General features: G+C 29.2%; 4 protein-coding genes across 7 annotated transcripts in view; 2 read left to right on the plus strand and 2 right to left on the minus strand.

Annotated features, from left to right (window-relative positions):
- Window positions 1-12,861, minus strand: part of LOC100160060 (protein gustavus) — a 126,426-nt gene that overhangs the window by 62,377 nt on the left and 51,188 nt on the right. The window lies entirely within an intron of this gene.
- LOC103310179 (chromosome transmission fidelity protein 8 homolog) overlaps window positions 1-12,861 on the minus strand; it is an 85,465-nt gene that overhangs the window by 21,167 nt on the left and 51,437 nt on the right. The gene's annotated exons all lie outside the window — the stretch shown is intronic.
- Window positions 12-2,977, plus strand: LOC115034228 (intraflagellar transport protein 80 homolog). The gene is made up of 3 exons (XM_029490345.1): window positions 12-420; window positions 1,060-1,180; window positions 1,274-2,977. Exons 1-3 carry the CDS (start codon window positions 221-223, stop codon window positions 1,337-1,339), a joined length of 387 nt encoding a protein of 128 aa, XP_029346205.1. The 5' UTR covers window positions 12-220; the 3' UTR covers window positions 1,340-2,977.
- The window catches only part of LOC100167588 (kelch domain-containing protein 10), a 7,288-nt gene continuing 356 nt past the window's right edge, over window positions 5,930-12,861 (plus strand). The window contains exons 1-5 of one of the 2 annotated variants that reach the window (XM_001951848.5): window positions 5,930-6,136; window positions 7,193-7,374; window positions 7,576-7,780; window positions 7,854-8,182; window positions 10,279-10,606. In XM_001951848.5, coding sequence (XP_001951883.1) covers window positions 7,210-7,374; window positions 7,576-7,780; window positions 7,854-8,182; window positions 10,279-10,606 — 1,027 coding nt within the window. In that variant the 5' untranslated portion in view covers window positions 5,930-6,136; window positions 7,193-7,209. Of the gene's footprint in view, window positions 6,137-7,192; window positions 7,375-7,575; window positions 7,781-7,853; window positions 8,183-10,278; window positions 11,000-12,861 lie in introns of those variants that run through there. The other variant, XM_016806646.2, reaches the window with a different exon arrangement.

Raw genomic sequence — 12,861 nt, forward strand, 5'->3', positions numbered from 1 at the left:
CATGTCACGAGTGTGTTGACGAAAACAGAAAATCACGGGTATAAAGCAAGTCCTGACAATCTAAAATTTCCTAGTTGGTTCCTCAAAAAGTTTTTAATCAACTTATATAATTTTGAAAAACTGTAAACAGTGTAAGTATGCATGCAATGTTTTGATTGAACCTGCAATTTCACTCTGGGCTCTAGCCGAAGGGGGCTCCTCCCTATACACATCGCTGAGTATGACACACGTAATTTTTCATCGAATTTTTTATAATTTTAATTTTAATTTTTTGTCTCAGACGATATCTGACAGAACAGTACAGGAGTCATCACTAGCTCTGCTATCTGGAAAAATATTAGAAGCCGAATCCATTTTGCTGAGAAATGGATCCACATTTAAAGCTATCATGTTTAACGTACATATACATAACTGGAGTAGGTGTGTAAGCCAACACATTAATTAAGTATTAGTAAATATTAAGTATAGTAGGTGTATACACGTCATGTTATATCATACGGAGAGTGATCGATTAGAAATTTGGAATGCGATTGTATATAGAACGAAATACCAATTTGGGATAGCTTTGTATAACTATCTAATTTTAAATTGCATGTGTAGGTACATCTTGGGCTTCAGAGAGATTTATTCTGAATATTATTCTGATTTTTCTGGGCTTAATTTGATTCTACACTTGGAGTTTGGTCTGTAAATTAAATTGTAATGTATTTTTTTTAGTTAGCAAAACGAGGATTCATTAGGGTAATTTTTGGCAGAAAGTATTACTGTTTCGTCTGCATTGGTGTTTAATTAATAAACTCAACAACCTATCTAACCAGCATTCAGTACCAGTGTACCACTCATGTTCTTTTAATTTTAAATGTTATTTTGTATTATTTGTACTGTGAATCATTATTTCTGCCAGTTATATATTGATTATTTAACAATAATTCAATAACTTAATTAATGAATACCTACAATATTAAATAATAATAATTTGGTAAAATATGGGTTATGTGAAAAATACATTCACAAATGTGAACAATTTCGTTAATTGATTTATTTTTTTCATTGTTTTAGAGCTTTGGAATTAGCAATAAAACATAAGAAATACCTAAACACGGTTATTTATAAACGGAGAAATTATTTAGATTTTTACAAAAAAGAAGAAACAAATGATAAGTATTTAAAATACTCAAATGTAAGAGATACTTGATTTAAACATAATAATATACAAAATGCGTAATATATTAGTGATAATCATAATAATGTTTTGTTAACTATCTTTTTTCAGATAGAAATTGATAATGAAGAAGTCTTGAGAGAAATTGAAATCGAAAACGAAAAACAACATTCGTAAAGTATGAGATACCTACTTATTCTATGATGTATGAAATATGAATGTACGAATTACCTATACGTACTGCATTATTACATCTTGTTAAATCCTTAAATATCTTTAAATGTGGATAATTATTAACATTCACACTTGCCACTAAAAATTGTTGTTTTTTACATTTTGGTTGTTGCAGAATCATCCCATCTCACTTCTCGTAATGCTACACACTTCATTTCATACCTCTCTACTTCCTTAATTAAATCCGTAACCGCTCCTGGTTTGTACTGAGTCCGTACATTCCAGGTACCAATAACAAAGCCCAATTTCCTATTTCCCGTCTTTTTTCCAAAAAATCTACTCCGAGGCTTCATGTATGAGTCCTGAACAAAAGTTTTTTACAAGGTCGAGTTGTTAGCCCGACGCCTGGAAGACCAGACTACCCCAGCCAATCAAGGCCATGGTATAGGGCTACTGCAATGCACTGTCGTGCATTGGGCGATGGGCCCGCCGCTTTCCCTAGTGTTTTCAAACGTTACCTAATAGTTGTGTAATATTATGATTGATAGGCATGATAGCCAGTAATAATGACCAAAGAGTCCAGTTTTTCTTGTGTTAAAGTCTAGTCCATACTAGTTTTTATACATTAAAATTATAAGCACAGAAAATAAAAGTCCTCTATTTCAATTCGTGTATGGTGCATTGCATATAGACATAAGTATTTTTTGAATACTACAAAGAATATTACAAAAAAATATTTTATCTTTACCATAGATAAAGTATATATTATCATCTAAAGCATGGGGGCACGGCCAAAACAACCAATACACATCAATAATTGTTAGTCATTTTTAAAAGTTATAAAATCGAGAATCAGAGTTTAAGTTTTTTTTTGGTCGTCCTAAGAACATTTTTGAGCGTCTGTCACAATCGCTGTAAGTTGTAAGAATTATTCCATGTTTATAACGGCCTGATGAGGTTCTATAATAATGTGCTCTAATCTATGGTATATAGATGACCAGGTCAAATGTAGGTTCAATTGGAAACTGTATTATTTGTTTTAACCAATAATATAAAAACCGATGTTATGTACAGCCCCAGTGGCGTCGGAGAAGGGAGGCAGTACTTGCCCCCTCCTCAGGAAAAATAGTTCCTGCGCCACTGTCTGTGATTAGTCTTAGCTAAAAACACTAACCGAACTAAAATCCTGCGTACGTTACAGGTTACGCAGTTACGGCCAGACGGCCTACTACTTAGGTACCTATATAACCTATATTAATATATTATACAATATAGGCTATAGCTGCTCCCGAGTCCCGATTACCCCCAGTCGTCTGCGATTATGCTGAACATGTTACATAATATTGTATAGATTGGTTGAATTTTTGGGTCACCATTTTTTTAAAAATTGACAATTGTATGAGTCATTGTAAGTTCCACTTTACGGAGTAAATATTTATCTTATTAACGATCACGGTTTAAAATATATATTAGGTAAGCATAAAATACATTTTTGAATCTCCCTGGGCCATCCCCAATCAGCCTCAACCAACGAACCGGTCGTCCGACTGCACTGGCAACTACGTCTTACAATCATGAATATTCTCTAATCATCTGATCTGTATGCTTATTGACTATTTATCTTACAAGTTACAACCAGGAAGAAGCCCATACTTACTTAGTTACTTATTTTTATAGTAATTGGTTGTAGTTACAACACAGAATAGATTTCATCTATTCTGTGGTCAGTCCTGTAAAGAATACTTTTAAAAAGTACTTGAGTAAATACTCAAATACATTTTTTTTAAGTATTTAAGATACTACTTAAATACTATAATTGTAAAGTATTTCAAATACTTCTCAAATACTTTTGGTTTTTAAAGTGGGTTTCTAATTATCGTAATATAAACACATAGGTAGTAGGTAATCTAATAGTTATCTAATAGTTTTAAAGGGAATATTGTTATTCAATATTCAATAACTTTTTTTAGAAATCTGGTTTTCACAAACCTTTGGGCTTCGGCTAACACAGAAATACAGAATATTAAATACAATTATTATTCCATTATTGTAGTTGACAATAATATTTTTCCAACCAATTATTTCGAATAAAAATAAAATGTTTAAAATAAAAAACCAAAGTATTCAATACCAAAAAGTATTTAATACAAAAAAAGTATTTAAAATACCATTCAAAATACTTCATGCTGAAAGTATTTAAAAAGTTATTCAATACTCAAAAAAGTATTTGAATACTTTTACTTAAATACTTTACAGGACTGTCTGTGGTTACAACTTACAAGTTACAACCATTCACTTCGCAAATCCTGCGCTGAACAGTAGATGTCAGTCGCGTATACTCACATGTTTCGTTTATCATATCATTATAACTACGGTTTAAGATAGTAGCTCAGTTAATACCACGACTATCTACAAGTAGCAGTGGCGTGTTTAGTAGGAGGTTTGGGAGGTCAATTGACCCTCCGCTCATTTGAATTAGTAATAGACTGGCCTCTCAAAATTAAAAATCCCAAACCTAATAGGTAATCTAATTCCTCCTGGATTAATGTCATAATATTATGCTTTACGACTCGTAAATAATATTATGTAGTGCATAATAATAGTATAAATGTAAATTATAATATTATTTTAAGTTATATTGTGGACTGTGGTTAGGCTATCTGGTGGAGCTCGAAGAATAATAAAAAACTGTTTCTGAAGCTCAGGGTTTACTTTTACATATAATAAATTTTAAATTCAGTTTTTTTTTAATTATGTGGAGAACAATTTTAGACAAAGTATACATATTATCAAATTATTTACAGAACTCTTCAATTAATCTATTAACAGCTCATAGCATGATTCAAGCTTGTTTTACTGATATTGACTCTATGAGAACAATTGAAGTATTCATGGAAGTTAAAGAAAAGGCAATAGTGTTTTGCAATGGATTTGACGGTAGAAAGCAGTTTGATGAACCTAGATGTAAAAAAATAAAAACCAATTTTGGTGAAAGTACAGAAGTTCAGTCAATAAGTTCAGTTGATGAGCGATTTAGGATCAATACTTATTTTGTCATTTTAGATGCATTTACCAATGTTTTAAAATATCGCTTTGAAGATTTTTCTAGTATTGTAAGAAAATTTGAAATCCTTGATCCAAAAAAATCTTTTGAAGGTAGACCCAGTAATGAAATTTTAGTTGAACCCCTTATAGAACTTTCTACATTTTATTAAGTAGATGTTGAACAAGAAAATCTTATTTTGGAGTACAAGTCGTTTTGTTCTATTTATAACCAATTAATTGCAGAAATAAAAAATAAAAAAGTATTTGACAACAATATGTTAAAATTCATGATAGAAAATGATATGATTTCTTCATATCCAAATTTATCAACATTGTATAAAATATATTATACTCTGCCTATAAGTAGTGCAACTGCAGAAAGGTCATTTAGTAGGTTGAAGCTTATAAAAACATACCTACCTCCGTTCTACAATTGCTGAGGATAGGTTGTCTAACTTGGCGGTTTTAAGCATAGAAAGAAATGTTGCTGAAGATATGGATTACAACAATGTTATTGAAACATTTGCCAAAATGAAGAAAAGAAGAAAAACTTTTTAGATGCTCTGAATTAAAATTTGTAAAAAACGTATTCTATAGAAGAAAATAAAGGTGCCGATTTATTTGTTCAACTGTTATTTCTTTAAAAAAAAAGTGTTACCAGTAGTTAATGCTTTAATATATTATTAATGGTTTTAAAAATTTCATAATTTATTATGAAGGTCTTTAAATAATTACCATTTTAAGGTAGTTAGAATTATAGAAGACGTAGAATTATTTACATTTTAAAATTGATAACCTTTTGTATCATTTATTTGTATTGTTTTTCACAAAAAAACATGTATGAGTAGGTATAACATATTTTTTATTTAAAGCACTAAGTCATGATTCGAGTTAAAGAGGTATGAGGACATTTTTGTTTAAATAAATATAACTTACTTTTAAAAAAGTTGCGTGACCTCTAAAAAAGGATTGCCTCTACAAAATGTCTCTGACCCACCGTTTTAAATTCCTAGACACGCCACTGATAAGTAGTCCATAGGCGCAAATAGCGTTTGAGATTAGGAGGGGCTAATGGGGCTAATAGGACCTTATTTTGATAATATTGAATAAGCTTAAAGCAAAATGTAGGAAATGTTTGGGAGGGCTATGGACATTTTTGGGGGCTTAGCCCCTAAAGCCCCCCCCCCTTTATTTGCGCCTATGATAAGTACCTACATTGATATTATGAATTATGATTTATGGAAATGATTTTCTTTTTGGCGGCATCTTTTGAATATCAAATAATTATAAAATAATATATTTATATTATAAAATATTCAAATATTGATAGTATAAAACCTATGATAAAACTACAAGGTTTTATAAATGAACTGATAGATGGCGCTGCAGAATCTTAGGTAAAATCAGCTGATTTCGTAAGGACATCTGTGCTACATAAACGTCTTGCCGTAAGTAATACACCGTACTGCAACCATACTATCTTAAACCGTGATTATAACTGTATCAGTATCACAAACCATTGATGACTGATAAGAGTGAGTTCATAAAATATTAGAACGTAAATCTGATACTAACAACGAATGTACTCATTTAACCGAAACAACAAGAACTTATACTAATACTACATTATACGACGTATTTGACTTATACTCGTGAACACCAGTTATTACTTATTAGTTTTACATTTTTAGTTTCTACAATTTGATCGTGTTTTTTTTTATTCAAACGCAAATTGCATTAATTCTTCCATAACAGGTATATGTATATTTTTTTAACAGTGTCTGTTTCCGAAAGTTAAAGCCCAAAGGACATATGAGTACAGGTCCGCAATAGGGTATCTCCAGCGGTTTGACAATTATATTTATTTATAAAAATACAAAATATCTATCTACTGTAGTGTGGTAAGAGCTGATTTAATTATTTTCAAACAAACATATCTAGGACCAAATCTAAACATTTTAACACCCGGAGCCGGGGATAAGAAATACCCCTATTTTCATTGAAATAACTGAGATGTAACTCAAATATTTTTTTAAAACATTAGATATCTACTTTTAAAAAAGGAGATTACTAAGCTTGTGGTTATATTAATTTTTTCATATAAGCTTAGTATTTTTACAGAAAATATTCCAATAACAAAAATTCTTCTTACACAAAATATATTCATGCATTGTAGGTAGGTACCTAATTTTTCTATTATCAGTTAATATTTATAAATATTTAATTAATTTACATTTTTAGTATATTTTAGTATTTTACAAATATTAAGTAACTATCGAATTCTTAGTAGTATAATATATATTTATCATAGGTATATATAGTTTTAAACATCTAACTATTTCTGAAAATGTCAAAGAATTTTTTTTTAATCAAGTATTTAAAGTCAAAATCTATATGAAACTCATTTTTGAAATTCACTGTTTTCAATGATAAAACAATTTGATATGGTACTTAGCCCATTTTCTGCCGCTTATGTATAAACTATAAAAGAAAAATTAAATATACAATTTACACCTAAAATAATTTTAAAAATATTACGCCCAGGGATGAAACCCTAGATTTGACCTTGTCCATATATTATTATTAAACCCTGTCTGATGTGGCTTACGATTTATTATCATTTTCTTTTTCTTTTTTTTTTGTATCCCTATATTTCCATATACCTTTAAAATACGAGTAATTAATTCATCCCTGTACTTTAAATTAACAATTCAGTTTGTACAGACACAAAATTGCATTATGTAAACTCATTATGTTACTCAACATTAATCCTCCTGGCCAAATGAATAATTATTTTTTATGTTTAAATAGGTGTTATGCAGTGAAAAATGTCGAATAATAGCATTTCAACATACAAATTCAAACCGTTTCAGTTCACTGTATTAAAGAAAAATCTTGATCCACAGAAACGTCCATTGGCGAGAAGTGGACATCGAGTGGTGTGCAATAATGCCTACTTATTCTCGTATGGAGGTTTCAATCCTCAAACAAATGTTAGACACAAATTTTTTTTCTTTATACAAATTACTGCCAATTCCAATATTTATAATTATTTTTTTTGAGTTGAAGTGTTCTGCTTTTAAAATAGAGATTATTTCACTGTTTATCATCTTTTGGTTGCCCATGTTTATATCGTAACCCATCTTACTGATATTCTCTTTAGAGTATAAACCATAATCAATGTGTACTTATAGGATGTTCTTGGTCAAAGAGTGTCATCAGCTATGCGGGAGCTTTGGAAGTATTGTTTTGATTTAGGCGAATGGAAAATAATCAAGTGCCAGAATGTTCCTCAAGAATTAGCATCTAGTTCAGTTACACTATCTGGTAACATAATCATTATATATGGAGGTACTGGAGTTCCATTTGGAGCATTTTGTAGTAACCGCATGTACTTGGGTAAGATTTTAATGACACACCTTACATTAATGATGAACATTAGTACAATTATTATTCAATTTAATGATTCTAGGAAATTTAGCCAATGAGTATAAAGAAAATGGAATGAGCTTTGAAGAGTTAGAAGTGTCTGGTGATGTTCCATTACCATTATATGGACAAGGTGTTGTAATGGATGGTAAATATATTTATTCAATTGGTGGCACATCTGGTTACGAATATGAGATGGATGTTCATCGATTTGATCTGAGTACAAGAAAATGGGAGTTGTTACATAAGTCACTAGGGGAAGGTCAAGAACCTGAACCTAGATATCGACATGAAGTAATATTCTACAAGGGCAGAATATACATATTTGGTGGTGGACGAGGTGGTGCCAGGAATATTTACTATGGTTTTTCGGTTAGTGTAAAATATTTAATTTATATTTTTAAAGATACTTTTCCGGTATCCCGACTACCAACCTGATATTATACCAGTCAGAATTAATAATTCCCCATAACAACATGGTTGACGGTGGTTACTCTGTGGGCTTTGGCCAACTTGAGGTGATGTTGCATATTATCAAGTCGAAGGATTTTTTTTGTTTTTTTTTTTTATCCGAGCGCAGCTCAGCGAGTGAGTGGTCACTCAGGCATCACTGTAATTAATTTACAATCTTGGAAGTTAGGGAAGATCTTGGAAAGCTTTCTTTAGAAAAAATTAAACTTCCAAGAACGTAAATTATTTGTGATGCCCGCGTAGCCACTCGCTTGCTACACTCGGACTAAAAAAACGAAAATATCCTTCGACCTGCTATTCAACACCCCCTCAAGTTGGTCACAGGGTAACCACCATTAACCATGTTGTTACTGGGAACTATAAAGTCTGGCTGGTATAATAGTATCGGGTTGGTAGTCGGGGTATCGGCCAGCAGTTAGGATAACAAATTTAAGACTCATGGTAGTAGGGATAATGGAAAAGTACCTTTTTAAATATGGTATTCTCAATATATTTATTTAATCCTATTCATTCTTTTATGAACTTAACCCATTTTATAATTGAATTATTTTTAATAAGTGAATATATAATATAATACTATATGATAATTGATTAATACGATATAATTATTAATTATTGTATTATTTACCTACCATTTTGAGATTGCATACTAGAAATATTTTTAAAAACAATGTACTATAAGTATGATAATGTAAGATCACATGGGGGGGGGGGTCTTGCAAAGGGAGGTAGCCGCTTCCCTGCCACCCCCGTGCGCACGCTTATGTATGTGTCATTCATCTGTAGAACATACAAACCAAATTATGTAAATATATGTCAATCCTAAACAAAGGGTAAATATTTTGATAATTATTTTTTAATTAGGTACATAATTTGGTAAAATTATTACAAACTGAATAATATTCAATTTGAGCTAAATTAATTCAATGACATTGTAAAATAAGGAATTATTTTTATAAATTTTCAACAAATTTCTTTAAAATAGTTGTATCAAAATAAAAAACCATAACACATCTAATAATTATTAAAACTAAGTAATTTTTGAGTTATATTTACTACCATTATAATTTAATATTGATACCTATCACCTTTTACTGTAATTTAAAATGATTTGTGACTTAAGTAAAATTGAAATTAATAATTTGACTATAAATAATAGGTTCTTGATAATAACAATTAATAACACTTAATATGTTATAACTAGAGGCGGATTTCAATGCAAAATGCATATTTTTCTGAATGTCCTAAAATATTGCTTTCCAAGCCAAATTTCATATCAAACATCAGAGAATTAAAAATTAAACTTTTATTTTGTTGTTATTTTTAAAGTATTTTTAGACATTTTAAGTGTATTTTTCTTGCCATACATACTTTCTAGTATTATTCGAAAATTCGATAAAATATATATGGGTTAGAAAAAAATTCATATTTTTTTATTGTTAAAAAGTATCAAGTGGTGGCTTATACACTAGGCGATTAATTGCACAAAATAGTTTTCTTTTAAAACATTTTTTAACTGTTTTTAAATTAAGTCATTCAATTTTTTTTTCCAGTTTCAAATAATTAATAGGGTATTTTAAATTTTTTTAGGTATTTTTTTATATGTGCATCAAATAGTATTTTTTAAAGACATTTTTCTTGTTTTTAGAACAATTAAATCCACTCCCTAGTTACAAAATACCTTAATAGCATTAATGATGAAGTTATGTAATCAATATAGGGCCTAACTGCCCTTAACTGGATCTTATCTACAGATGTTGATTTCAAACAATAAAATGTACTGTATAGTCTTTTATGTTATAAGTTTATAACTATAAGTAACTATATACTTTCTTATATCTTGTTTTGGTAGAGTATACAGAATGCTTGTGGCAGTTGCTGTTATATTGAAAATCTTAGTACCATGCATACAACAAGATTTGTGTATTTTAACGATGATAATAATTGATTGTTTTAAGTTCATGCATTTTATATTCAGATATTATTATTTTTACTAGAAAATCCATATGTTTGATGTGGCCACCAAACAGTGGCAATTCCTTCCAGCTAAACATGACCACAGGGTGCCAAAACCTGGTTATCCGAATAACCGAAGCTGCCATAGCTGTGTTCAATGTCCTGAGAAATCTAATTTGGTGTATATATGTGGTGGTTTTGATGGTTTCCGATCCTTCAAAGACGTTTGGCGTTTTGATTTTGACACCTTGCAATGGGAAAAACTCACCAAGTGTATAATGCCTCAACCAGTATACTTCCACTCAACTGCTGTAACACCTTCTGGTCGCATGTGTTGTTATGGTGGCATAATTTCTGACGATGATATAGATATTAGAGGTGGCCGTTCAAATGATATTACTAGTGCATGGATTATGATACCCAAATTGAAAGTCATTTGTTGGGAAGCAATGGTTTATTATTTCAAAGAACAGATGTTTGAATCTAGTGATGAATGTCTAAAGAAAATTGGTTTGCCTCAAGAATACTATGAACGAATAATTGAAGCGCGTAGAATTTGTTAAATTTAGTTCATTTATAAAATACATTTCTTCATTAAAGTTTTTTAGAACACTAATATTGTTAATATTAAATGAATATTTTTAATGATTTTATAAAAGTCTTGGTTTTTAATGTCAATTGTATTATATTACATCATTATGAAATTTGTAGACGAATGGTGTATAATCATAAAATATATAATATAATGTTTTAAATATGATACAATTTGTATTATTGTTCTTTTTTATTTTATTTATAAGAATTAAAAAACATTTATTAGATATAAATGATAATTTGTATAAATCTGACTTAAACTGGCTTAACTCATCAACATAATTATTGTCATTTTATTTTTAACATATTATAATTGTTTAAAACTATTGTGATTGATGTATTCTTATATGTATTATTGTATTATAATAAAATTGATTTCCAACAATTGGTGAATTTTGTGTCAAAATAAAAATAAATTAATAATATTGTATATTCACATCAGGCTAACCAAATTTTGAGTTACAAAATTGATTGGTGGGATTGTGAGAGGAGGGAGATGCTACATTAGACCTTGTAGTGTAATCCTCTTAAGTTTTGAAACCCAAAATTGGTATGGCATTCACAGTGTTGAATTTTATACTTCAAAAAGAGTATCATGATACAAGCATTTTGTATATCTAGATACAATATTCATTGTGAAAGAATAAAAGATATGATACGTTATAATTTTTCAAAATTAAATTTCTAAATATAATTTTATGATAAAATAAATAATAATTTATAGAAAAAAATATTACAATACTTGCAGATGAGGTGGAACATTTGTGGTGAATCTAAAAAGATCAGAGTATTTATTTTTTTTTTTTAAGGCATGTCATATAAAATATGTTAAGTTCTCGAGAAAAAATTTAAAAAAATGAAAGGACTTATATTATATTATTTATTAAAGTAACACATGAATGAATTTTATTTTACAACGATTTGTGATTTTATATTTTATTTTTATTTTGTGTCTGCAATCACCTATTATGACATTAAAAAGGGTTCAAATTTCTACTTCAGCATCTTTTCTGATAGGGAAGTGAATCTAGTTGGTACTTTGTTTGGTCAAAACTCAAAAGTAAAAAAGTTCCCAGTAATTTTCAATAGCGTCGTGAAAAACAAAAAAAAAAATTAACAAATATAAAAATAATTTTTACACAAAACAGTTATCGACAAAATCGATTATGTTTTTCTATTGTAACTCAAATATGAATAACCGTAAAAACTTTATATTTTGATAACATTTTTATATGATATAAGAATATCTATAAGAAAGTCAAATTAAATTTTTGTGATCGTTTGAAATTCAAATTTTTACAACATTGAATATTCACTCGATTTCTCATGTAGCGATTTCCTTATTTTGTTGTAATTCAAAAACGAATAACTGCAGATACATGAAAATTTTACTGAATGTTTATATTAGCATTTCCTATACAGCATACAATTTTGAAAATATTTTGACTCTTTTTGAGCTGTTTACGGACATTTTCAGTTTTAAATTTTTTCAGTTTTTTTTTCTATAAATATCAATAAAGATTTATCTGTTGGGCCAAAAAGTGTATAAATTTAATACAAAGCTCCTGATATATTGTTACAATATCAGTTGCAAAATATCAAAAATACATAGGCACAATTTTTTTTATGAGCATTTAAAGATCAAATTTTGATAAAATGTATCAAATTTTAATTTGAAAAATTATTTTGTAGTTAAAAATGTATAAAATGTTAGGGCATTTTTAAGTTTTTTTAGAACATTAAAGTCATCAATAATAATTATGATATTCAACCCAGAAAAAAGCCAAGGGAGGCAACTGCCCCAACTTGCCCCTAGTGGCGTAGCCTGGGGGTTTTTGGGTGTTTGACCCCCCCCCCCAATTGACATTTTCCCTCCTAATAAATATATTGTTTATAGGGTTTGGGACTGCTTGCAAGTTATAAATTTGTCTTGTGAAATGACGAAATTAAATACAAAGTTTGAATTTGCATAATTGTGTAATTTTTAACTTAAATGTACATGTCGGGAAAAAATTATATTTTGGATAACA

This window comes from Acyrthosiphon pisum, chromosome A2, assembly GCF_005508785.2.
Source record: "Acyrthosiphon pisum isolate AL4f chromosome A2, pea_aphid_22Mar2018_4r6ur, whole genome shotgun sequence".
Classification (NCBI taxonomy): Eukaryota; Metazoa; Arthropoda; class Insecta; order Hemiptera; family Aphididae; genus Acyrthosiphon; species Acyrthosiphon pisum.

Bases quoted from the DNA above. Each gene is read 5' to 3' on its own strand.
- LOC115034228 (XM_029490345.1), top strand. From the start codon at position 221: ATGACACACGTAATTTTTCATCGAATTTTTTATAATTTTAATTTTAAT. The intron at 421-1,059 runs GTGTGTAAGCCA...TCATTGTTTTAG, and splicing joins CATATACATAACTGGAGTAG to AGCTTTGGAATTAGCAATAA. The intron at 1,181-1,273 runs GTAAGAGATACT...ATCTTTTTTCAG, and splicing joins AGTATTTAAAATACTCAAAT to ATAGAAATTGATAATGAAGA.